Here is a 23,442-nt window from a genome sequence, read left to right as displayed (position 1 = left end):
ATAGATCTCATCGACCCGAACAACTTTCGCCCTCTAACATTTTAGCTCCGCCCAACAGGAAGTCCGCGATTTTGGATTGTTTAAAAAATGCATGCGGTGAACTTTTGAATACTCCTCCTAGGGGATTCATGCAAATGACACCAAAAGTGGTGAACATGATGTCAAGACATTGTACTTGCTAAATTGCGAAGGGATTTTTGATATCTCGAACGGTGTTGCCATGGCGAAGCCACAAAGTCATGGCGAAATCAGAGAAACAGGAAGTGTCTAATATCTATGGCAAAAAATATCTTATTGTGATGCCATGCGGGGTGTTTGTTCGTCTGAAGATTCCAATCGCATCGATGTGCCTATTGTGACTCCCAGGTATAGCGCCACCACCAGGCGGCAGGAAGTGTGTCAGTTACAAAGCTGGATTTTTTTGACAGTTCCATGCAATGTTCTTTTAAATACTCCTTCTAGAAAAATCATGCAATTGACACCAAAAGTGGTCAACATGATGACGAGGCATAGTAGATGATAAATTGCGAAGGGATTTTTGATATCTCGAACGCTGTTCCCATGGCAACGTGTCAAACTTTACTTTCATTTTAAAGGCATAATTAAGCCTTACAGTTTCATGCAGTGAACTTTTAAATACTCCTTCTAGGATATTCATGCGATTGACACCAAAAGTGGTCAACATGATGCTGAGACATTGTAGATGATAAATTGCGAAGGGATTTTTGATATCTCGATTGTTGTTCCTATGGCAACGCGACAAATTTTACTTTCATTTTAAAGGCTTATTTAAGCATTACAGTTGCATGCGATGTTCTTTTAAATACTCCTTCTAGGTAAATAATGTTATTGACACCAGAAGTGGTCAACATGATGCTGAGACATTGTACTTGCTAAATTGCGAAGGGATTTTTGATATCTCGAACGGTGCCGCCGTGGCGAGTCGACAAAGTTGTGGCAAAATCAGAGAAACAGGAAGTGTCTAATATCTAAGGCAAAAAAGTTCTTATTGTGATGCCAAGCGGGGTGTTTGTTCGCCTGAAGATTCCGATCGCATCGATGTGCTTATTGTGAGTCTCGGGTATAGCGCCACCACCAGGCGCCAGGAAGTGTTGCAGTCACAAAGGTTGATTTTTTTGACAGCTCCATGTGATGTTCTTTTAAATACTCGTCCTAGAATGTTTATGCGATTGACACCAAAAGTGGTCAACATGATGCCAAGACATAGTAGATGATAAATTGCGAAGGGATTTTTGATATCTCAAACGTTGTTCCCATGACAACGCGTCAAACTTTACTTTCATTTTAAAGGCATATTTAAGCCCTTCAGTTGCATGCAGTGAACTTTTCAATACTCCTTCTAGGATATTCATGCGATTAACACCAAACGTGGTCAACATGATGCCGAGACATTGGAGATGATAAATAGTGAAGGGATTTTTGATATCTCAAACGCTGTTCCCATGGCAACGCGTCAAACTTTTTACTTTCATTTTAAAGGCTTATTTAAGCCTGACAGTCGCATGCAATGTTCTTTTTAATACTCCTTCTAGGAAAATAATGCAATTCACACCAGAAGTTGTCAACATGATGCTGAGACATTGTAGACGCTAAATTGCGAAGGAATTTTTGACATCTCTAACGCTGTTCCCATGGCAACGTGTCAAACTTTACTTTTATGTCAGGCATATTTAAGGCTCTTGGTGTGCTTAGATTAACTTTAAATTTGGCACACACATCAGATTTGTCGGCTGTTAAGTGTTGACAAAAACGTCAGATAAAGGCGTGTCTATTTAGTGGCTCACTAGCGCCCCCGTTTGTCTAAAATGTGGGGTTTCTTTTACCTACAGTACCTAAATGGGTCAGTAGCAGCATGATATTTACCCACTTGATGCACTTGCCCGCCGTGCATCGTTTTCTCGGAGGCACCGTGTAGCGGTAAAAAAACGTGCGAGGGCCCGCCATTGCTGCTTGCAGCTATATATATATTTTTTTTTTTTTCACTTTTGGGCATTTTGGGTGCCTTAACATACTCGAAAACTCTTGAAATTTGGCACAGACGTCAGAGTCGTCCGTCATTGCAAACGGGCAAAGGCTGGAACACGGGCGTGGCACGGGGGCTCTGTAGCGCCCCCTGTAATGCAAAATAAAACATTGATGCACAGATCGGGCAAACATGCATCAAACTTTACTTTCATTTTTACACATATTTAAGGCTGACAGTTACATGCTGTGAACCTTTAAATACTCCTCGTATGGGATTCATGCGATTGACACCAGAAGTGGTCAACATGATGCCGAGACATTGTAGATGATAAATTGCGAAGGAATTTTAGACATCTCGAACGCTGTTCCCATGGCAACGCGTCAAACTTTACTTTAATTTCAGGCATGTTTAAGGCTCTTGGCGTGCTTAGTTGAACTTTAAATTTGGCACACACATCCAGAGATGTATAAAGTACTAGGCACCCAGACTTGAGTAAAAGTACAAGTGCTCTATCAAAAAAGTGAGCACACCACTTAAGTGGAAGTACTGAAGTATTAAACATGTTTTGTACTTAAGTATTGCAAGTAGTTTATTTTAAAATATACTACTCAAGTACTGAAAGTAAAAGTACAAGTATTGTGTAATGTAGTTATTAAAGAAAACAGTCAAAAGTTTGAATATAATATTGTTTATATTATTTCAAATGTTTAAGCTAAAGGACACTCACAATTGCTTTGGCTGTAGCAGGAGTACAAGGACAGTAATGTTCAGATTAATTTAACTAATATGGCAATAGAAAATTCGGCATTAATAAAATATTAGTCGATGTAATGGTAATAGGTAAAGGTACAAGATGTTTCAATGTATTTAGGTTTCCTTCTTTCGCGCACACTCGCGAATTCTCTCTCTCTATCGGTCTCTCTCGTGCACTTTGGTTCTCTCTTCACTTCACATTTGTCCACAACCGCGGCTCATATTTGTGAGTGAGAGGGAGGGAGGGGTCCGCTCTTCACTATCTCCTATTGGTTTAGACCACAATCTGTGTGTGTTTCTAATATGTATCACCGCTCCGGCAGTGATAATGTAGGTTTGGAATGATTCGTAACATTTGAGTGTAACGAGTAACTATGCAGCACATAAAAAATGTATTGGAATAAAAGTATTAAACTCATCGAAAATATGTACTGAAGTAAAAGTGGAAGTAGGAGAAAAAAATAATACTTCAGTAGAGTACAGATTCTGCCTTTTAGTACTTAAGTACAGTAGTGAAGTAGTTCTACTTCGTTACTATACATCTCTGCACACATCAGAGTTTTCGGCTGTTAATTGTTGACAAAAAGGTCAGACATAGGCGTGTCTCTTAATGGGCTCACTAGTGCACCCGTTTGTCTAAAATGTGGGGTTTCTTTTACCTACAGTCCCCAAATGGCTCAGAAACAACATTAAATAGCCCACTGATATTTTACCCACTTGATGCCCTTGCCCACCGTGCATCGTTTTCTCGGACGCACCATGTAGCGGTAAAAAAACGTGCGAGGGCCCGCCATTGCTGCTTGCAGCTATATTTACATATTTAGTCTTTAACAACCCATATATTTAACACATCTTCCTGATTAGAATCAAACTATTCTAGTACCTTGATAAACAATTACAAAAATGATCAAAAACACGAAGGATGCATTAAAGGGTTAAATTAACTATATTGAAACTACATTGACTGTAATTTTCATGTCTCTTTCTCTCTGTTTCTGTGCAGTGGGAGATCAGTGGATAAATTACATCTCATTTGGAGGTCTGAGGACACACGCTGAGCTGGAGGGAAGGCTGGTGACTGAACTGATCTATGTGCACAGCAAGATGCTCATCGCTGACGACAACACGGTCATCATTGGTGAGTAAAAATAGAAATTCCCAGACAGGAAACCCAAATAATTTTTCCGTGTCATCAATGAGTCGTCTTCCTATGCTAATGTGTTGATGATGTGAACGTCAACATACTGCTGTCAGAAACATTTCAAATGGCTCCCTCTGCTGGTACTTTAGTTCATGGCAATGTGGCATTGCCTCTATATTTTGAAATAAAGTAGGATATCAAATCTAATTTAAAAAGTTAAATAAAAACTTAGGATTTTAAAAAGTAAAACAGTAATGGTATGAGATAAAATTAATAAAGAGTATATTATAAATGTAACTATTTTACACTCCTGTGCTTACTGTTTAACTTTGTCTGAGGACACATTGTTGCACCGTTATATTTGAATACTTTTTTGTTACTGCCATCCATTGTTGTAGTACTTAAGACTGGTCTTGGTCTCTGAAACAATTTTTTTAAGGTCTCGTTCTTCATCTTAATCTGGTCTCAGTTTAAAGGTTTAGTCCATTTTCTTAAAAAACCATGTTATCCAAAATGTCTTTCTTTGTTCAGTTGAGAAGAAATTATGTTTTTTTGAGGAAAACATTCCAGGATTTTTCTCATTTTAATGGAATTTAATGGACACTAATACTTAAAGGTATTGCAGAGGATTTTCTTTTTCCGGGTGGATCATCAAGACTATTGGTCCTCCTAGTTGTCAATCAGGAGGGATGCGGAATTGCATTTTCTTAAAAAGTGGAGAAGTCGGTTCTTTTCTAAAATTCGAGAAAATCCTCCGCTACACCCTTATCAGTTTTAATGCAGTTTAAAATTGCAGTTTCAAAGAACTCATGCGTCATCACGTCAAGAGGTCACGGATGACGTATCGAAACTACGCCCCAGTGTTTTCAAGTGTGGAGAAAGAGGACCGTTCCGACGTTGTTGTGTAGAATGATACTAATGAATGTCTTTGTGTCAGTTTATTGTTTAAATGGTCTGCAAATGTGCGTTTCATATATGTAACACGTGACCTTTCCACGTCATTACGCAATTACGTAGGGTCGCGCTGGCTCCTCACACAGCCTGAGGAAAAACAGCGGAAGGTGTGGTTTAGAAGTGCATGTTTTTTTATTTTCTTGCCAAAAATGACAATCGTTCCGCTAGATAAGACCCTTATGCCTCATTTGGGATCATTTAGAGTCCTTTGAAACTGCGTTAAAACTGTTAAATGTTGTGGTGCATTAAAGTCAATTGGATTGGGAAGGATCTTGGAATATTTTCCTCAAAAAGCTTAATTTCTTCTCGACTGAACAAAGAAAGACATCAACATTTTGGATGACGTGGTGGTGAGTAAATTATCTGGATTTTTTAAAAGAAAATTACATACAGAAATATTTAAATGTGTTTTATTTTATCTATCAGGTTCGGCCAATATCAATGACCGCAGCATGCTGGGTAAGAGAGACAGTGAGGTGGCTGTAATTTTTGAGGACACCGAGACTGTGAAATCTGTCATGGACGGCGAGGAATATCAGGCCGGGCTTTTCGGACGGAGCTTGCGCCTGGAGTGTTTCAGGTCAGACCGGATCAAACCTACTTATTACATTCAAAATAGTTAGTTTAAAAAAATATACATTACACTTTCTCCTTTCAATAAAACAGGATGATCCTAGGTGCAAACACAGACCCCAGCATTGATGTAACCGACCCTATAAGTGACCAGTTTTACAAAGAGGTGTGGATGTCCACAGCTGCGCGCAATGCAACCATCTACCAGAAGGTCCGGTCAAAGTTTAAACTTAAATAAAACTAAATTAAAAAAAACAATAAATTCATAGCTATCATTGTTCCTAAAGCAGTTGCATTTACATTTATGCATTTATGCATAATGCAACTTAAAGTACAGTATGTCCAAGCTATACATGTGTTAATAAATATGTGCATTGAATTCCCTGTGAATTGAAAGCATGACTTTCGTATTGCTAGCCAAGCAAATCAAATTACTTCACTTAAACATTTCTTTTATCTTCCAGGTGTTTCGCTGCTTGCCGTCCAGTGATGTCAGGACAATTATGGAGTTGGAGGGGTATCTCTCGAAGCCTGGCTTGGAGAAGGAGGACTTTGCCCGTGCCCAAGAGGAACTGAAGAAGATTCGGGGTTTCCTAGTCCAGTTTCCTCTCCAGTTCCTCTGCGATCAGAACCTTCTGCCACCTATCGGATCGAAAGAAGGCATGGTACCCATGGAGGTGTGGACATGAGAGACACATCATCAGGCTAAATTAAAAAAAGACTTTAATGTAGAAGGAGTATCAGAGAAATGCTGAGCAATTCACCAGAATCACCGTTTATTACATTTCCCAGAACGAAATGTACGTTTGAAGGAGTTTTAGCCATTATAGTTGTTTACCCACCTGGGATCGAGAACAACACCAAATAGGTTTGTTTTATTCCTTCTTCAAAGCTTTATTGTCTGAATGTTTTATACATGCTGTATGTGTCCTCTTGTCATTTTAACACTATGCAACTAATAATGTTGTTATGAACTAATGTAAGTCCTACAAGATGATGAAGTCTCAGGGGTCCTTGTACCCTCAGTTGGGTGGTGCATGAGAAATATGCTTTAAAATGATAATTCGTTCATTATCTATTATTGAACAACTTTGTGCCCTGTAAAATGCATTGAATATGATTATTCTCTGCGTCTATGTGCCAACTAGCAACATCTCACTTTTGGGTAACTTTTTGTATGTGCAGTACAAAGCCTAAAACTTTCCTCGTGTTTCTGAGCCCTGTACTATATCGCAGAGTAATTTATGGGTCTTTTCCTATTTTACAAATGTTTTCGTGGCCTTATTTATTTACTGTGTTATCAGTCATACTGCTGGTGCTGGGTATGAGCTGAAGTCCACCAAACCATAAATCTAATAAACCAGTATTCAGATATCGCTAATGTTACTTGTCCATACTGTACAGTATACTGTATTAACATGCTATGCTTGAACGATCATGAAGAATACAATTTTTGAAGTAATGAAACCATCAATCAGACATTACAGTTTTGAATCAGATACAAACATGATTTTTAAGTATGAAATAAACTTTTAATTACATTTTAAGATCACAATTTGCATTATAAATATGCAGGAAGTTTTTGTTAGCCAGGCACTCTGAATTCCGCACCGTTTACTAAGTTTCTGCACTATTATGGTATTTCAGTTGATCAGATATACCTTTTTTTCTTTTTTGTCCTTTTTGTCTTTATACCCTTTTCCACAAATTGCATTTTTTGCACACAATAGTCTTATCAAAAAGATAAATGACTTCCATTGAAATGTATGAAATATGTGCATTAATGTAATGCAGATGATTAAATAATGATTTTCACACTATACTGTGGTCTGTAGATGGAGTCATTGTACTATGAATTACAGTATTATAGAACCATATGGGTGATTCTCACGAAACAATTGAAACACCACGGCACTAATGATTTTAGCTTTAAAATGTGTAATATAGTAACATTAAAAAGCATCAGAATTAACACAATACTGTGTTCTACCTTGCACAATGTGTGATTTCAACATAAGAATTTATAATTGTAAATTTTATCTTATTTTTTGCTGAAATTATCATTACCGCAATGTGTCCGGCTGTGTTTGAACATGCGTTATGTTGTAATTTAATCAAATTAACACAAAAATATTAAGAAAAAAAATAAATGGATGTTTTGCTAGACTACTTTAGATGAAAGAAAAAATATTTACTGAATATTCATGTATAATAATAATGAAGAAAAATGATGTGTCCATGCCTGATGTTCTCATCCTCCGCAACACTTTTTGAGAACAGTTTAAGCACACATACAGAATTTTAATAAAGTTTGATTTTGAGTGACCAAGCACATGGACCAGTTACTTCAAGATGGCTACCAGGTAAGATCATTTTTTTTTACAGTTAATTAGAAATATTATCTTGTCAGAATGCTTACACGACATTTTGATTATCATTACCGCAACAGATGCTTATTAAATGTTAATTTAATGAATAGAAGCATAATACTTTGATTTTAAATGCATGTGCAGAATCTCCAAATTATGTTCTTTCAGGTTTGTAATGTCATTTTGAAAATATGTCAGTGTTGATGTTTTCTGACTGTTGCGGTCATGAGATTTTTTAGGACTAATTTTTTAAATTATGTTACAAAAAGTGTTAAATGATAAGTAAAAGTTTTTAAATTAATGTTCCCATTTACTCCAGACTTTGTTTTTCAATGTCTGGTGGGAAAAAAAGTAAATTTAAGCAATTTTTACATTTTCATGCTTGACATTTTTAAAACCAAGTTTTCGTGAGAATCGCCCATATGACTAGCGTTCAAAAGTTTAGGGTCATTTGATTGAAATGTTTATCATGGAGTTTAAAACCTTTTAAAAAGGTATATGTCTGAATATTTGAAATTACTGATGTGGGGGACATGGTCATTTCTTCCATCATAAAACCAATGTTTTGAAATAAATGACTCGGACCAAATAATGAAGAAAAGGTGGTCCAGAAAAGATGGGAACTCTTTTAATACCGTTTAAAAAGCATGTGACCCTGTCTGTGAAATCTTAAAGTCTAAGGAGGATCAATTTTTGTTTTAATCATTGATTTCAGTTTAATTTCAGTGTTTGATATGACCTTGCTCAGTCCGTATTGAAGATATCAAGGTTATATTTTCACACAATGTTCTTTACATTATGCAGTATGTTTTTATGTAGAAAACAATTAAGCACAAAAATGACATTAGCTGGGTTTTCACAAATGCCCTGGATCACAAAACCACAGGGAGATTTTATAACATTTTATACCCCGTTGAATAAATACGTTTTTCGTCGATGTATGGTTTGTTAGGATTGGACAAAATTTGGGCGATATCTGGAATCTGAAAGTGCAAAAAATCTAAATATTGAGACCATCATCTTTAAAGTTGTCCAAATTAAGCCCTAAGCAATTCCAACTCACAAAAATAAAGTTTTGAGATATTTATTATATCTTCATGAAACATATTTTTATAATATCCTGTAATGATTTTTGGCATAAAAGAAAAATTGATAATTAGGACCCATACAATGGCTATTTCTGAAATATACTCGTGTGACTTAAGATTGTTTTGTAGTCCAGGGTCACATATTTGTGTATGTGTTATTCTATAGTTTTGATGAGCTCCTATTATTCTCAAATGTGAAAAAATATAAAAATTAGTAGGTGACCCTAAACTTTTGACATCTAGGGGTAAGCGGGACTCAAACTAACGCCGGGTTAATTGTAACACGGCTACTTTACTAATTTATAGAGCAATCTGTGCTCTTGGTCTTTTTCTCTTATACTGTCAGAAAATGATCCCCTTTGAATTTGTAAAGTTTTATGTGTTTTGGTTAAGATATTGAACAAAGAGTGTTTTGAAAGCATGGAAATTTCTTTATCAGTGTTGGGGTAATGCATTACAAGTAACGTGCATTACGTAATAATATTACTTTTCTGAAGTAACGAGTCAAGTAACGCATTACTTTATAAATGTACACATTAATAGTTAATATTTACTTTTTTATTCAAAAGTAATGCAAGTTACTTTTCAGTTTAATTAATAGATGTTAAAAAAACAATGTACTGCATTAAACTGAACCTACACTGTAAAAGATTTCTGTAGAAATTACAGGATTACTGGCAGCTGGTTGCCAGTAACTTACTGTAGATTTTACATTTATGTTATTTACTGGCAACAGTTTGTTCAAAGTTAAATTTAAACATTTTCAGTCTTTATCTTCTACAGTAAGTTGCTGGCAACCAGCTGCATAATTACAGCTAATTTTTTACAGTGTATTAATGTAGAATTACACACTCAGTTTCAATCAGAAATAGAGATGGCAGACAAGAGCTTGACATTTTTTGCGATGGAAACATGCAATTTCTGTATGCAGAACTTCTCAGTCATAAAAACACCTGCAAAGGGAGAAAAGTAACACAAAACTAACGTAAGTATCACTTTCCATGAAAAGTAACTAACGCAATTAGTTACTTTTTTGGGGAGTAACTTAATATTGTAATTACTTTTAAAAGTACATTTCCCCAACCCTGTTCTTCATCTTACGTTTTTTTTCCGATTTCTGAGTTGGGTGTGTAAGTCACCAAATCCAACCTTATATTATTTAAATCACTGTCTTGTTACCGAAACATAACATCATTTTAAAACATGTCAGCGAGTACTAGTAACTCATAGCCGGGATTGAAAACATTGTTACATAGCACGGTTAGTTGTATTACAATTAAGCCTCAGGTATACAATGATAATGAAATGAAAACAATGTAAATACTATTATTCAAAATGATAACTGTAAATACAATATTAGGGGAAATAACTCACAATTATGATTTTTTTTGTCTTAATTGTGCAGCCCTTTCGAAAAAATATATTTATATGCATTGATGCATAATACAATAATAGCTAGATGAAGAATCTAGGATGAATGGATATCTATTACAGTCACACATCCACCTTTAGTAGCCTTTATAGACAGAATTTTATTGAATTATTTGTGTTTAAACAAAATTTTCTGGCAGGTGTCACAACAAACCCTCTGTTTGTTACAATTAACCCCACCTATGGGGTATAAGTTGTAATGTTTGCACACCTGTCTCTTTCGGTGTAATTGTATGATAAAGGTAGGTCCCACAAACAAACTTTAAGTGTCCATTTGTAGCAGAGATGTGTGTGTGTTGATTGTGTTAAAAAAAATGAATCTAACTGAAATAGTTTTTTTAATGATAGCGCCAAAACCAAAAAGTGTTACTTTATGCTTCACTCTCCCTTACTGTACATGTCTGTCTGTGTAGTCTTCATTCAGATTTCTGAGGTTTGTTGAACAAATGATTTAATAAAAGATTATATTTCTTCTTATGACTGTATGTCTTTAGTGGATCTTACAATGACTGCCTGTGTGAACAGTGTCTTACTGTGTCTGTGGTCAGTGTGTGTGTATATATCTTTGGGGGATGTACAGCTGTCACGTTCCCTGCAGACCGCAGTCTGTATAAACTACAGCTGAACAATTGTCGCTGATACAGACTTTTGACCTACTTCTCACTGATGTATTAGCGGTTGTATCTGTGGTCGTCTCATGGGAGTAGCAAATGAGTGCAAATGCACAAGTGTAAAACTTGCTGTGTGTGTTGTGTTTAGATATCTACTGTTCCCTCATACAAATATAATAATTTTTCTCTCAAATTGCCAGCTGGTTTTAAATATAACTCTCGTTGAAATAAGTTTGCTTGGAGTGTGTTTTTCCTTAAAGACAAAGCACATGCACAGAGCTTTATTTTTGTCCTTCTGAAATCTGAAAAGGATCAAGAGCAGGATTTCAGGCATGTTGTCCAATGCTCAGGTTTGTGTGTCTGAACATTGCATAAAACTCTCAGACGTGTGTGTGCACTTGTACACGTCCCTTGTCATGATGAAAAAGGGAAATTGTAAAAGTGTTGTTTGCTTTCTCACTTATATCATAAAAAGTTTCACAATATTAGGTGTGGTCTAGACACCTAAAGACTGATACCAATTTACTCATACTTTCACAATAGATCTGACCGTGCATTTATTGTAAATCTAACCATTAGTCATTACCAAATCAGTATTTACATCTGACAACGACCCAAATTAAATCCTAATTGTATCCTCAATATTAGAGCATTACAACATATTATAAGGTGTAGGTGTAATAGGCTACACAATATTGAAGGAAAAACAAGGAAAAATACAATATATGATATGCAATATGAAAATGCTTGATTTTGTAAAATCAAATTAAATAATAGCAAAAGGAAAACTTAAAATTATATAACAAACATACATGTTTCACATTCTTTTTGGAAAAAAGAAAGCTCTTTTTGTTTCGCAAGTCTGCATTAGGGTTAGGGTCTTGCATCGACCTAAAACTTTGACTATACATAACTTTTTGAGGTATTCAAATCTTTCAAGTATTGCAAACCATTGCATTATAACCACAGTACTTTATTTCGTACTGCCCTAATAGGTGTATGTGTTTACACACTGAGCTTAAAGGTGCAGTGTGTAGATTTAAGTGGCATCTAGCAGTGAGATTGTGAATTGCAACCAACAGCTCAGTCCACCATTCACCGAAACGCATAGAGAAGCTACAGTAGCCGCCAAAGGATAAACATGTTGTTCTACAGTAGTGATAAAACGCGCTCTGTAGAGCTGTTTGTCTGTTTAGGGCTACTGTAGAAACATGGCGGCGCAAAATGGTGACTTTCATGTAAAGGGATCTGTGGTGTATGTAGATAAAAATGGCTCATTCTAAGGTAATAAAAACATAACAGTTCAAAGGTCTTTATACACCACTGATAATATAGTTATATTATATTGCATTTCTGTCTTTAGATCCTTCTAAAAGTTACACAGTGCACCTTTAAAGGAACAGTATGTAAGAAATGTATATCAATTAATCATAAAATGGCCCTGATGTGTCACTAGATATTAAGAATTCATTTTCAGTGGTCTGGCCAGGATATTGTCATTTAAAAAGTGGAGTTGCAGCCCTCAACTGATGTTTATGTTGTCATTTTGTGTATTGGCCACCAGTTTTGTGATTGCAATACCAGTTTTGGCCACAATCCTACATGCTGTTCCTTTAAGGAGAAGTGAAAAAAATAAAAATACCATCATTTCAAAAGCCTTTTTCCCAATGTGTCTGCCATTAAAGCCTTTTTGAGAAAATGTTGCTGTTGCTCAGATGCTCATGGGTTTTATCCCTAAAACATATAGACCCCTTCACCGTTCACGTCACAGTCGGTTCCCACTGCGCATATGTCAGGGTCAGAAAAGTCATTACAGCAGATTGAGTTGCGTATTATTCGGTATCGTCAAAAATGCCTACTTACGTCGTGGCTGTGAAAATCGCACCAGGTCTTCCATTAAGTTTTTGTGATTCATGCAGAATCTCAAAAACAAAAAAATACAACATCTGCGGCTGCAAGCAATTAACGTGCAGACTGAGACAATGCAAATATCAAAGAGGCTTGTGTTTGTAGTGCTCACTTCATTTGAGGTAAGTCATAATTTTTCAGCCCTGTTAGATTACATTTTAAAGCCTCGATTATATGAACAGTTTGACCCCATGCTGCGCGCGCACCCGATAGTCATTCAATGTTTACAAACCTTGAAGGGGTCTATAGATAAAGATGTATAGCTTGAATGCTATACACTTATCAGTTTGGGTAAAAGCATCTGCCAAATGCATAAATGTAAATGTATGATGTAATGAGACTATCATAACAGGTACATCTAACTTCCCTTTCTTTGGTAACCTTCTTCTTTTTCCTCCATTTTATGACATCAGGCTTTTGGTGCTACAGGTTTGATTAATCTACATAATGTCTGAATGACTCTTTAGAAATACAAAGGAGGAGAAATGTTGCATAACACAGGTTTTTCTTGATAAATTGCTTATCAGACAGTATCTGCATTTGTTATTTGATATCAGGCATTTATACCATGCAGTAAGAATTATTTTGTTAACGTTATTATGTCCATTAGTCCAAGGTGCTTCTTTGCTTGAATCTAAACAACAAATCTAAACATAAGTGATCATGATGAACAGGATCGAATCAATTCTCAAAGCCTGAAATGTGATCAAGCTAAGCCACACGAAAACAAAGGATCTTATAATGAAGGAAGCTATTGCTGAAACTATACCGCACTGTCAGCAGAAACCCATTCTCTCTCTTAAACAAAGCCAATGCTAATGTTATTGCAACAGATAACACATTGAAAGAGCAGCTTAATGCTTGAGCTCAAGCAGGTTTTGAAGTCAGCAAGAATGGAGTATGATCTGTTTTGTTTGTTTTTTATTTACAGATTAAAGTGACACTTAAACAAGACTCTTTAGCTATATAACTACTGAAAGATGGGTATGATAGTAATGTAACACACACATACCACAGTCTTCTGATAAGATGAAAGCTATTGTGTAAGAAAGTCTTTACACTGGAAACATGTTATTTTACGAGCAGAGAATTAGATACAAGATGTTATGGGGAAAAGTTAGCAAGATGTCAAAACTTTAATATCTGTTTCACAAAAGGTTATTTGTGGTAAAAACAGATTATAAACAGCTAAGAAAAAAATTATTCTTAGAGAACCTTCATTAAATGATTCTTTGAGAAACCAAAAATGGTTTGGTATGGAAGGGATTCTCGATGTGGTGTCCTGGGACCCCTGGTGGTCCTCAATGCTTAGCTAGGGGTCAATAAAATTTGTTATAAATTATATATAAGTGTTGTAAAGGGGATATTTACATAGGGGTCATCTAATAACCATGTCAGTCTTGCTACTGCTAAGCCTTCAAGATCGTTTAAAAAAGTGTCAAGTCCAAATGTAATTCAAACAAACAAAAAACCCTCTTAAAGCAACACTAAAGAGTTTTTGCTCTTTGCTCCCCCTACAGGTTGGAAGCGGAATTGTCCATTAGCACTGTCGTAAATAATTTAGCCTACTGCAGCAAAGCTGGCTCTGATTGGATTGTAGGCCTGCCGTAAAGCAAGTTTTTGTAGTTCTCACTCGAACTACAGGACCGCGACCCCGACGGTTGGAAACTTCTTTAGTGGGGTTTTGGCTGATAGAGAGCTGCAAAGCGAATGTGAAAGTGCCGTTCACCCTGTTTCGAATGGATGAATGACTGAAACTTTTTTGGATAGGTTATTTCAAGGTAAAAATAACTTTAGTGTTGCTTTAAAGGTGCAGTGTGTAAATTCTAGTGACATCTAGTGGTGATGTTTGCGAATTGCAACCAACGGCTTAGTCCACTGCTTACCCATCGCTTTTGAAATGCATAGGGAAGCTATGATAGCCGCCACCAGGAAAAAGTCATTGTCGTAGACAACTTAGTAAAAAAAAAGTTTGTCCGTTAAGGGCTTCTGTAGAAACATGGTGGAACAAAATGGCGACTTCCACGTAAGGGGACCCTCTGTGTATGTAGATAAAAACGTCTCATTCTAAGGTAATAAAAACATAATGGTTCATTATAAAAAGGTCTTTATACACCCCTGAAAATATAGTTTTGTATATTATTTTGCATTTCTGTCAAGAGATCCTTTTAAAAATTGCACACTGCACCTTTAAAAACACATACCTTGAATTAACATGATTCAGGAGATAATGTGTTTTTGTTTATTACTGACATACATGTAAAATTATGCTGGTAGGATAAGGTAAGAATATGCTTAGTAACTATTAAAATTTTAACCGGGTCCTTGGAAAAAAAAATTCCCCTGTAAGGGGATAGTTAACCCAAAATACCTAAATTCAAAAACAGATCACTCCCATGTTGTTTCAAACTTTTCTTTCATCAGTTGAAACTACTTTTGTTTTTCATTTAATGAAAGTGAATTGGTTCTGAGGCTGTCAACATTCTCATGTGCATCTGTTCTTAGTCATGTGGGTTAGAAATGACAGGTGTGTGACTAAATGATGATAGACTTTTCATGTTGGGGTAAACTGTTCCTTTAACAACAGGAGAGCTTCATTATTGAAGTTGCAATGCCATATAGGAACTATTTTTGGTTTTCCAAATAACTTTTTTGAACCCTAGACATTTAATTTATAATTTATAGTTTCCCGACAGGGTTTAGATTAATCCAGGACTTGGCCTTAGTTATAATAGAACATTTAAAGAGTTTTTTTTTTTTTTTTTTAAGACAAACCTTACAAAAAGCAATACTAGTGTACATCTTGAGACAAAACGATGGCACTGATATATGTTAAGATATGTCAATACAAAGCGTTATTAATTTAAGGCAGCTCAAACATGCATTTTAGTCTGGGACTAGGATAAACCCTCTCCAGAAAACTATCCCTAAATCTCATTTTCTGTTGAATAATACTAAACATTCACCACTAGATGGAGCACTAATTCACCTTAGTGGAGTTTAATTCATTATGACGTAACGTGCTCACCGCGCTTGCATTCTGTATGGCCACTGATAGACAGACACAGCACATCTTTCTAAATGAATCTAATTAAATGTGATTGCTATAATTTCAAAGAGTTCATTCCAGTTTGAAAGCTTGTATGTACTAAATTTCTCACACATCATATAGTTCATTTCAATCATGGGATCTAGGAATACATTTCATTTACCATTTCAAAACCTATTGTGAATTAAAGGTGTGTTCATGACATTCAATAGCAGCATTCAATAGGCTGTGTCTGTGTCAAAGAGGGTATGTTTTCTGCCAAGGCACATGCAAAGAGGAAAGTTGTGTTTTTCAATATGCTGCTTATATAGACGGAAGGTGAGAGGAAGTGTGTTGTTTGTGTCTCACTGTCTGAAATGTGGCTTCCTGTTTCTGGCTGGTGTTGAACATATTAGCTGTGCAAAACAGACATGTGTCCTGTGGCTCAGTGGGTAGAACATTGTGCTTGCAATGCAAAGGTCATGGAGTTGATCCCAGGGAACACATACATTGAATGTACAAAAAATGTATGAAATGCACTGTAAGTCACTTTGGATAAATGCATTAATGTTAACATAACAGTAGCAGTTATAATAACAACCAAATATGTAGGTAAAATAACTTATGGTTCTCATTACAAATACCATTATGAACCATACATTAAAAAATATAAAATTACTCCCTTTATGTAGTGTGGGTTTTATTGTTTTAATTTTTTATAATTTATGTAATATCCACAAGTAAAAGCAGCAATAGTGGGATTTTTCCAAAATTTTAACAAAAATTATGAATGGATTTAAATTCAATATTTATACAAACGAAGAAAAAAAAATAAACACCCTTCACAAACACATACTATACACAAAACAATTGACTATATCACATCACAGTGACTGCAATATTACTCTAAAATGTATAAAATGTCACCGTGTGATTGTAAACAATTGCATAAACTCGTATATCTAAGGCAACTTAGCCCCGCCCCCACTCTGACCACTCCCTAGAAACCCCAGTGATTGACACGCCTTCCCCGACGATCCCTAATTCACGCGTCCACTCGCGCGCTGGTGCTTCGGACTCGTGCAGCGGCAAACCGTCGGTACGAGCGCGAGATGTCTCGTTCACCCGCGTTCATATAGCGCCAAAATCACCGCAGAGGACGGCTCCATACATCCGAAACCGTGGATCATAATCCGCCCGAGGCTTGGGCTTCATCCGGGAGCTTTATCTGGTCCGATTGAAGCGAATCCAGACCTGTTTGGTTCATAATACGGCTGTCTTTGGCTTCTGTATACATGCTAATACGGACATTATATTGTTGAATTTTCGGTTCACGCGAAGATAATCATGGCGAGTGACTCTCCCGCGAGGGGTCTGGATGAAATCGACCTGTCTGCTTTGCGGGTGAGTGGACGGATGCGATGAAATGACTTTCAGTGCTTGAAATATGTTCAGCATCTCGCCATCAATGGTGGTGTGGGGCAAATGCACGAGCTGAAATGCGCGCACCTGACATCTATTGCACAGAAATGTGCTTTGTGCATGCACGTAAATGGGGGTTATCAGCACACAAATCACAGTACTTTAATGTCAGGGTTTATTTTAAACACAATGCTAGTCCTCGAGTGAGTGATAAGGTAATAGCGCGAAAATTGTACTGGTACAGCTCGTTTGGGTTTTATAGCAATGCAGGAAGGGTGTGTAAATATACAACACAGTTACAATAAAGAAACCTATTCAATAACCATTAGTCACTTTGGTGCTCATAAATCTCCTTTATCGACACACAGGCCACCGTATGGTTTTGTAATATCGTTTACTTTACAGCGACACCGAAAATGATACTGTAATTTGGTGAAATTTTTGATCGATTTATTATTACAGTTTGTCGGTTTTTGCGTCATCCCGATGATGTTTTTTCTCGTTTAAGTTACACTCTGTGACGTGTAAACGTGTCAAATCAGAGCTCGATATTTTACACCGATACTGTATATAGGCCTGTCTTTAACGTGTCTACTGTAATTATCGGTTATTTATCGGAGTGAAATCCCACATGACAGGACTATAATAAGTAACAGCATGTGCAATGCAGACAGCTTTGTTTCCTATTGGAAATTCGCTATAATTGGATAACAATATCAAGATGTTTTACATTAGTGCAGAATATGTGAATTTATTATATTGTAACACTTAATAGCAAGGTCTCATTTAACTATGATATAACTACGTAAGTGAACTAGCAATACAGCATTTATAAGACTAAAAATGTGGTAAAAATACTGCATGAAAGTCATTGTTAGTTCATGTCATCTAAATGTAAATGAATGAAACCTTATATTTTTGTGTTGCATTGTCGTTTGTTTGTTCAGTTTGACAGGTGTTGTCTGGACGGACAGACACTGTGTGTTGGGCAACTTGTGCCTTATTTTGGGTTTGTATCAGATTCATCGAAGGATATGACACAGACCCTGATTGAAGGCATGTTAGTTATGCAACATGATTCTACCTGCTTTGCTTTGGTCATGCCTAGACATGATTTGTTGTGAGGTAATCAGTTGATAGAGGGAAGTTAAGACATTTTTACTATAGTAATATCTTGTATTGTCATTTTGAATACAGCAAACCTTCGTTCCTCATAAGATGAGGAACTGATCACCTGTCCTTTGATGTCGTTCCCGTTATATTGAGCAGTCTTTAGGTATTCAAAACTATTCAGCATAGTTTTTGAAGCAAGATGGGCAAGTCATGGCTCATGTCACATCATGCATTACCAAGTTTCCTTTCAGACTTTGTCAGTCTCTTATCTGTCACGTTCAGTCCGTTCGCCCTGTGAAAAAAACACTCGGCGTGCCTGGCTGGCTGCTGTTCTGAACGACCATGTCTGGGTTTACATCACCGAGTAGGCGTTTGGCATTTGAGAGAGTCTTTAAACCAGAAACGGTACAGTGGCTCTGTCAAGAGATCTGCGCTCTCTCAGGATCTTTTGTGCTTAAAAATTAGGTCACCCAGTACAGTGTGCATGCATGGCCACATAGGGAAAGCGTATGTTTCCCTGAGACTGATATGAACAATGTTACACATATAGTGCACATCCCAGCTGAAGGATTTGCATCATGTTTTCTCACGAGCCTTTATTTGCACACTTGTTGTGGGATTCCCTGAATTAATTAAAACGTTAAATCAACAATCAGATTTGTAACTGCAAATGATTTTGTTTGTGTTTTGTCATTACATTACTTTACAAATATGTCTTGCATTCTATTGTTAGGTTGGCTTTTCTCTTGCCATTGGTGGTGGTTCCCAGAGCAATGCATTATGGGAACATTCTTTGTTTTTTATTTGCATTTTCCTGATATAGCCATAGAAGGACGACTACATATAAGAGCAAGCTTATAGGACTAACTCCGTTTTTAACTATAAATAATTAATGAGTAAAAGATTGTTACATCCCAAAGTCATGTCAAGGGTGAGAGGAGGACTCCCAGCTGTGGATGCCAGTCAGAGTTTTTGTTATCTTATGATTCTGGTCAGTTACTTCAGGGGTCCGGGGCCTCGGGGTCGTGTTGCTAAAATGAAAGCACAGATGAAAAGCTAATACTTACCCTCCTGCACCTCGAAGGATTATGTGGATTTTCTCTGCTGTTATCAGCAAGAACAAACGTTTATCGTAAACTCATCTCTGAGTAAACGTAAGAGACACGACATGCAGTTTTGAGGACGCTTTTAATGATCGCCGGATGTCTGCTTTAATAAAATACTCCAGACAAGTTGGAAAACAAGCATTTTGGATTTCTGTGTAAGATCCATTAAAATAATGAATGACTATAGCGATGCACTAATGAGGTTGCTTTGATTTAGTGTGTGGCATTGGAGGTCTTGTTAGATATGGTGGTAATTTTTAAGCAAGAGAATTTGTCTTAAGGAAGTCTTTGCTATGTTTGTCCCTAAATGAGTCTTTTATTCATCTTTTATTTTCCATTTATAATAGTTTTTATTGGAAAATATAAACGTATATGTTTCTTGTTAGCCACTCTTTGCCATTTGTCTGTGTTATCTAAAAGGAAAATTTCACCATAAAGATGAACCTTCTGTCATAAGAGTGCCGCAGGATGACGTATTTTTTTAGGCATACCCCAAAAGATAGCTGGACACTGGTTCCTTCGCCTATCAGCCTATTTATTTTTTCCATAGATTTTTGGATTATTGCAAAAAATAAGTAAAAAAAAAACAACAACTTACACTTACATTTTGTCCAAAAAGATAATCTTCACGGATGAACACAAGTAGTGCTAATTGCGTTTACTAGAAATTAAAGGTAACCTTAGACTACAAGCTAACTTCATTGCGGCCTCTCGACATCAACGGCTGCGTCGGAAAGCTAAGGCAGCTGACTTATGAGGCGATGACTACGGAGGCATGAAGGCAGCTCCGAGAAATGCATTCGAACAGGTTTCATAGACAGCATTACGGAATTCTGTTTGAAATATAAACAGAGAGCACCTTTGTGATAACGGATCCCATATTTGAAAACTACAGTACTAATTTCTCGCTAGAGATGTGATTAATGTGTAAAAAGTGAAAGTATAACTTAAATGTGTGCTCCTTGGCTCGACCAATCACATTCTCCGTGCACGCCAATGCATAGAATTGTGGGACAGGACATCGAGGTATCTCAGGAGACGGGAATTAAACCAAACTTGGATTCGAACATGCCTTGATTCCTTTCCTGCCTTGGAATGCTCCCTCAGAAGGCAGCATTTAGAGCTTTCGGACCCAGCCAATGTCATCACCACCGAGCTTCCAACAGCTCTTTCAAACTTCATTTAAAATTTCCTGATAAGGAAATACTCTGTGAATGAATTTTTTTGGGAATTGTGCCCATGTTGCGTTGTTTTGGAGATATTCGTGCGTGATGACGTTTAAAGTCCCGACAAAGTTTGTAGTCCCATGTAGCATCTTGTTTTAAAGACAGTTTAAAGCTTTAAAATGTGGAGGCATTACTGGTGTGTTTTTTATGTCGTAGAATAAAACTTAAATATATATTGGGCTTATGTTAACCCAAGATCTTATCTAAAGAGTTTAACCAAAACCCATTGACTTTTTTTTAACCCATTGACTTCAGGTGGATGGAACCGAAAGTGCTAAAAAGCTAACTCGCTTCTGGTTTTTGCCTACAAAAATACGCCATCCCTCTACACTCTCATCTTCACTCTACAATTGAAAGTACTTGATTACTTTTGAGTACTTTATCTGTTTCGAAGCTCTACAACCGTGATCGCTGTATGTATCCAACATCTTTTGTGTTGCACAGTACAAAGAAAGTTGTACAGGTTTGAAGCAACACAAAAGTTAATGACAGAATGTTTATTTTTGGGTGAACCAATTCTTTAAACCTGAATTGTCTTACAGCTGATGCCCAATCTGCTGACAAACTTGGTGAGGATTACAAAAAAGTAATTTTTTTTAGTTTTACATTACGAATTGCCCCGGTCAACAGGGATCAGCTTCCTCTCACAGGTGTATTGTTTATCAGACATTCTGAGTGCTGTCATTCAGCATGGCATGTCTAAACAAGCTTTGGCCTCTACTGTTCTTTTAAAAGACCTTTTGAAGACAGGTTTTGAGTCATCCGGGTCACATGACTCTGCTACTGTATAGGCAATTGTTTACATGATGTTTTTGCATCGGAGAGCTCAGATTTATTAACCTCAACCTACAAAGCTCACAGCATACTAGCAATAAAGAAAGCACTTTACTGTTCAGAACTATTTGGAACTTACATCGCACAAATGTTAATTGGACTTTTAAGCCAAAACAGTACAAGTCAAGTACAGTCTTAACATTCAGCACTTAAAAAGTGCTTTGCAGACACGCTCTCATTTATTGTTTGTTTTTAAAGAACAAGTGGATATCAACCACCTGAAAAATGGCAATGCTTAACTTATTGCCCTTATGTGATTGACCCCAACGATATGTTATTGCGGGTTTTGACGCTACAGTGTGATTGAATCTAACCTTCTGAAATGTCTATTACACTACTCTCCTAGTTGATAATAATATATATGTGTTACCATGTTATTTATAGTTAGTACCATGAGTGTAGCCATTTTATGAAACACTTAAAAGAGAAGTTTCAGCAGAATATACACAAAAGATTAAAGGTATAGTTCATCAAATAATGAAAATTTGTCTATAATTGACTGACCATAATGCAATCTTAGGTGTGTATAACTTTTATTTATCAGCTGAAAACATTAAAGGTTATATTAAAGGCTCTCTAAGCGAATTCACGCGGTTTAGACCATAAAACATTTTTTTGTTACATACAGCAAACTAGGGGTGGGAATCGCTTGGACCCTCATGAATCGATTCAAAGCTTTATATACAATTCGTAAAAACACTGAAATTAATGATTTTATAGACACTACGCATTATTATTTAGCACAGAAATACCTGCTTGCTTTCACTTTGAACATCTCCATTCACTTTAGATACAGAAACAACTGATGATATTATTTATTTCAGGAATCTCTTTTCTATCATTTGAAAGTGAACACCGACCATAATATTAAATCACAAGAAAGACAGTCGTGTCAGGCATAAATATAAGTTCGGTGCAGATATTTTCCGTTTCATCACCGAAATTTAAAGAAACGGCTTACCTGTTTTGTACAAGATACAAAACAGGCAAGATAACCACTATGTTTTAAATACATTTTAAAAACTTATACCCGTCGAAAACATCAGTTTTTTAATGTTTAGTTTGATGAACTCCTAAATATGAGACGCAGAGCACCTAACGCGTTCGGCTAAATTGCATGCGCAAGCATGGCCAGCACGCAATAGTGCAAAATCTATACAACGAAAAGCAATCCAAAATGTACAGATTTAAATTACATCAGAATTTACGTTTGTAATAAATACATTTTTTTAATAAAATAAGGTCAGAAGTAACAAAGTGCAGAACAAATATGCAAAATGCCTCAAGTGCACGAAAACAAAACACAAGCCAAATAGATACATCAGATAACCCAGAGTGATTTATAAATAAAATAAAATAAAGAAATTATTAAAAGAATGAAAGTATAGCCAGAATTGCCAGCTTTTTCTTTTAAATGTAGTTCAAAGAGGCAATAATTCATTAACATAGGAAACTCTTATGGACGTGTAGCCCGGTCACAGGGGTTGCTGGATTTATTAACGCATTTTAAAAATATTTATTGAAAGCTGATACTTCACATATTATTTGCAGAATTATAATAATATGCTGCTGTATATTAATATATTGGGAGAAAGCTGGTATATGTGAAATCAGATTTGTGTACAGTGCACCCATATACGGCCAAAATGAAAGGATCCTCATTTCATAACACATCTGCGACGATTCGACTGTGAGATTGGTAGTCGAATCAGGCTTCTCCTATCGATGCATCGAATCTTCGACTATTCGGGGTCACCCCTAGCTAAAGGCAGAGTAGGCAGGTTTAAGTCTAAAAAAAGTCTAAAACACTTTTTTCCAAATTTGTTTAAACTGTCTTTATATACCAATACATAAGTAAGATACTCTGAAAAAGAGAGTATAAAAATCGAGTGGCTGTA

At 36.4% G+C, this 23,442-nt stretch overlaps 2 protein-coding genes across 9 annotated transcripts in view; both read left to right on the top strand.

The window, feature by feature from the left end:
• The window catches only part of pld1b (phospholipase D1b), a 180,245-nt gene extending 173,017 nt beyond the window's left edge, over window positions 1–7,228 (top strand). For all 3 annotated transcript variants that reach the window (XM_073863690.1, XM_073863688.1, XM_073863689.1), the window contains exons 23-26: window positions 3,744–3,878; window positions 5,262–5,415; window positions 5,502–5,619; window positions 5,873–7,228. In XM_073863690.1, the coding sequence (XP_073719791.1) occupies window positions 3,744–3,878; window positions 5,262–5,415; window positions 5,502–5,619; window positions 5,873–6,097 (632 nt within the window). In that variant the 3' untranslated portion in view covers window positions 6,098–7,228. The remainder of the gene's footprint in view (window positions 1–3,743; window positions 3,879–5,261; window positions 5,416–5,501; window positions 5,620–5,872) is intronic.
• Window positions 7,229–16,858: 9,630 nt separating this feature from the next.
• The window catches only part of tnikb (TRAF2 and NCK interacting kinase b), a 71,577-nt gene continuing 64,993 nt past the window's right edge, over window positions 16,859–23,442 (top strand). For 3 of the 6 annotated variants that reach the window (XM_073864014.1, XM_073864015.1, XM_073864012.1), the window contains exon 1: window positions 16,860–17,247. In XM_073864014.1, coding sequence (XP_073720115.1) covers window positions 17,191–17,247 — 57 coding nt within the window. In that variant the 5' untranslated portion in view covers window positions 16,860–17,190. Of the gene's footprint in view, window positions 17,248–23,442 lie in introns of all 6 variants that reach the window. The other 3 variants (XM_073864018.1, XM_073864017.1, XM_073864016.1) reach the window with 2 other exon arrangements.

This window comes from Misgurnus anguillicaudatus, chromosome 25 (assembly GCF_027580225.2).
Source record: "Misgurnus anguillicaudatus chromosome 25, ASM2758022v2, whole genome shotgun sequence".
Taxonomy (NCBI): domain Eukaryota; kingdom Metazoa; phylum Chordata; class Actinopteri; order Cypriniformes; family Cobitidae; genus Misgurnus; species Misgurnus anguillicaudatus.
This window is presented reverse-complemented; position numbering and strand designations above follow the sequence as displayed.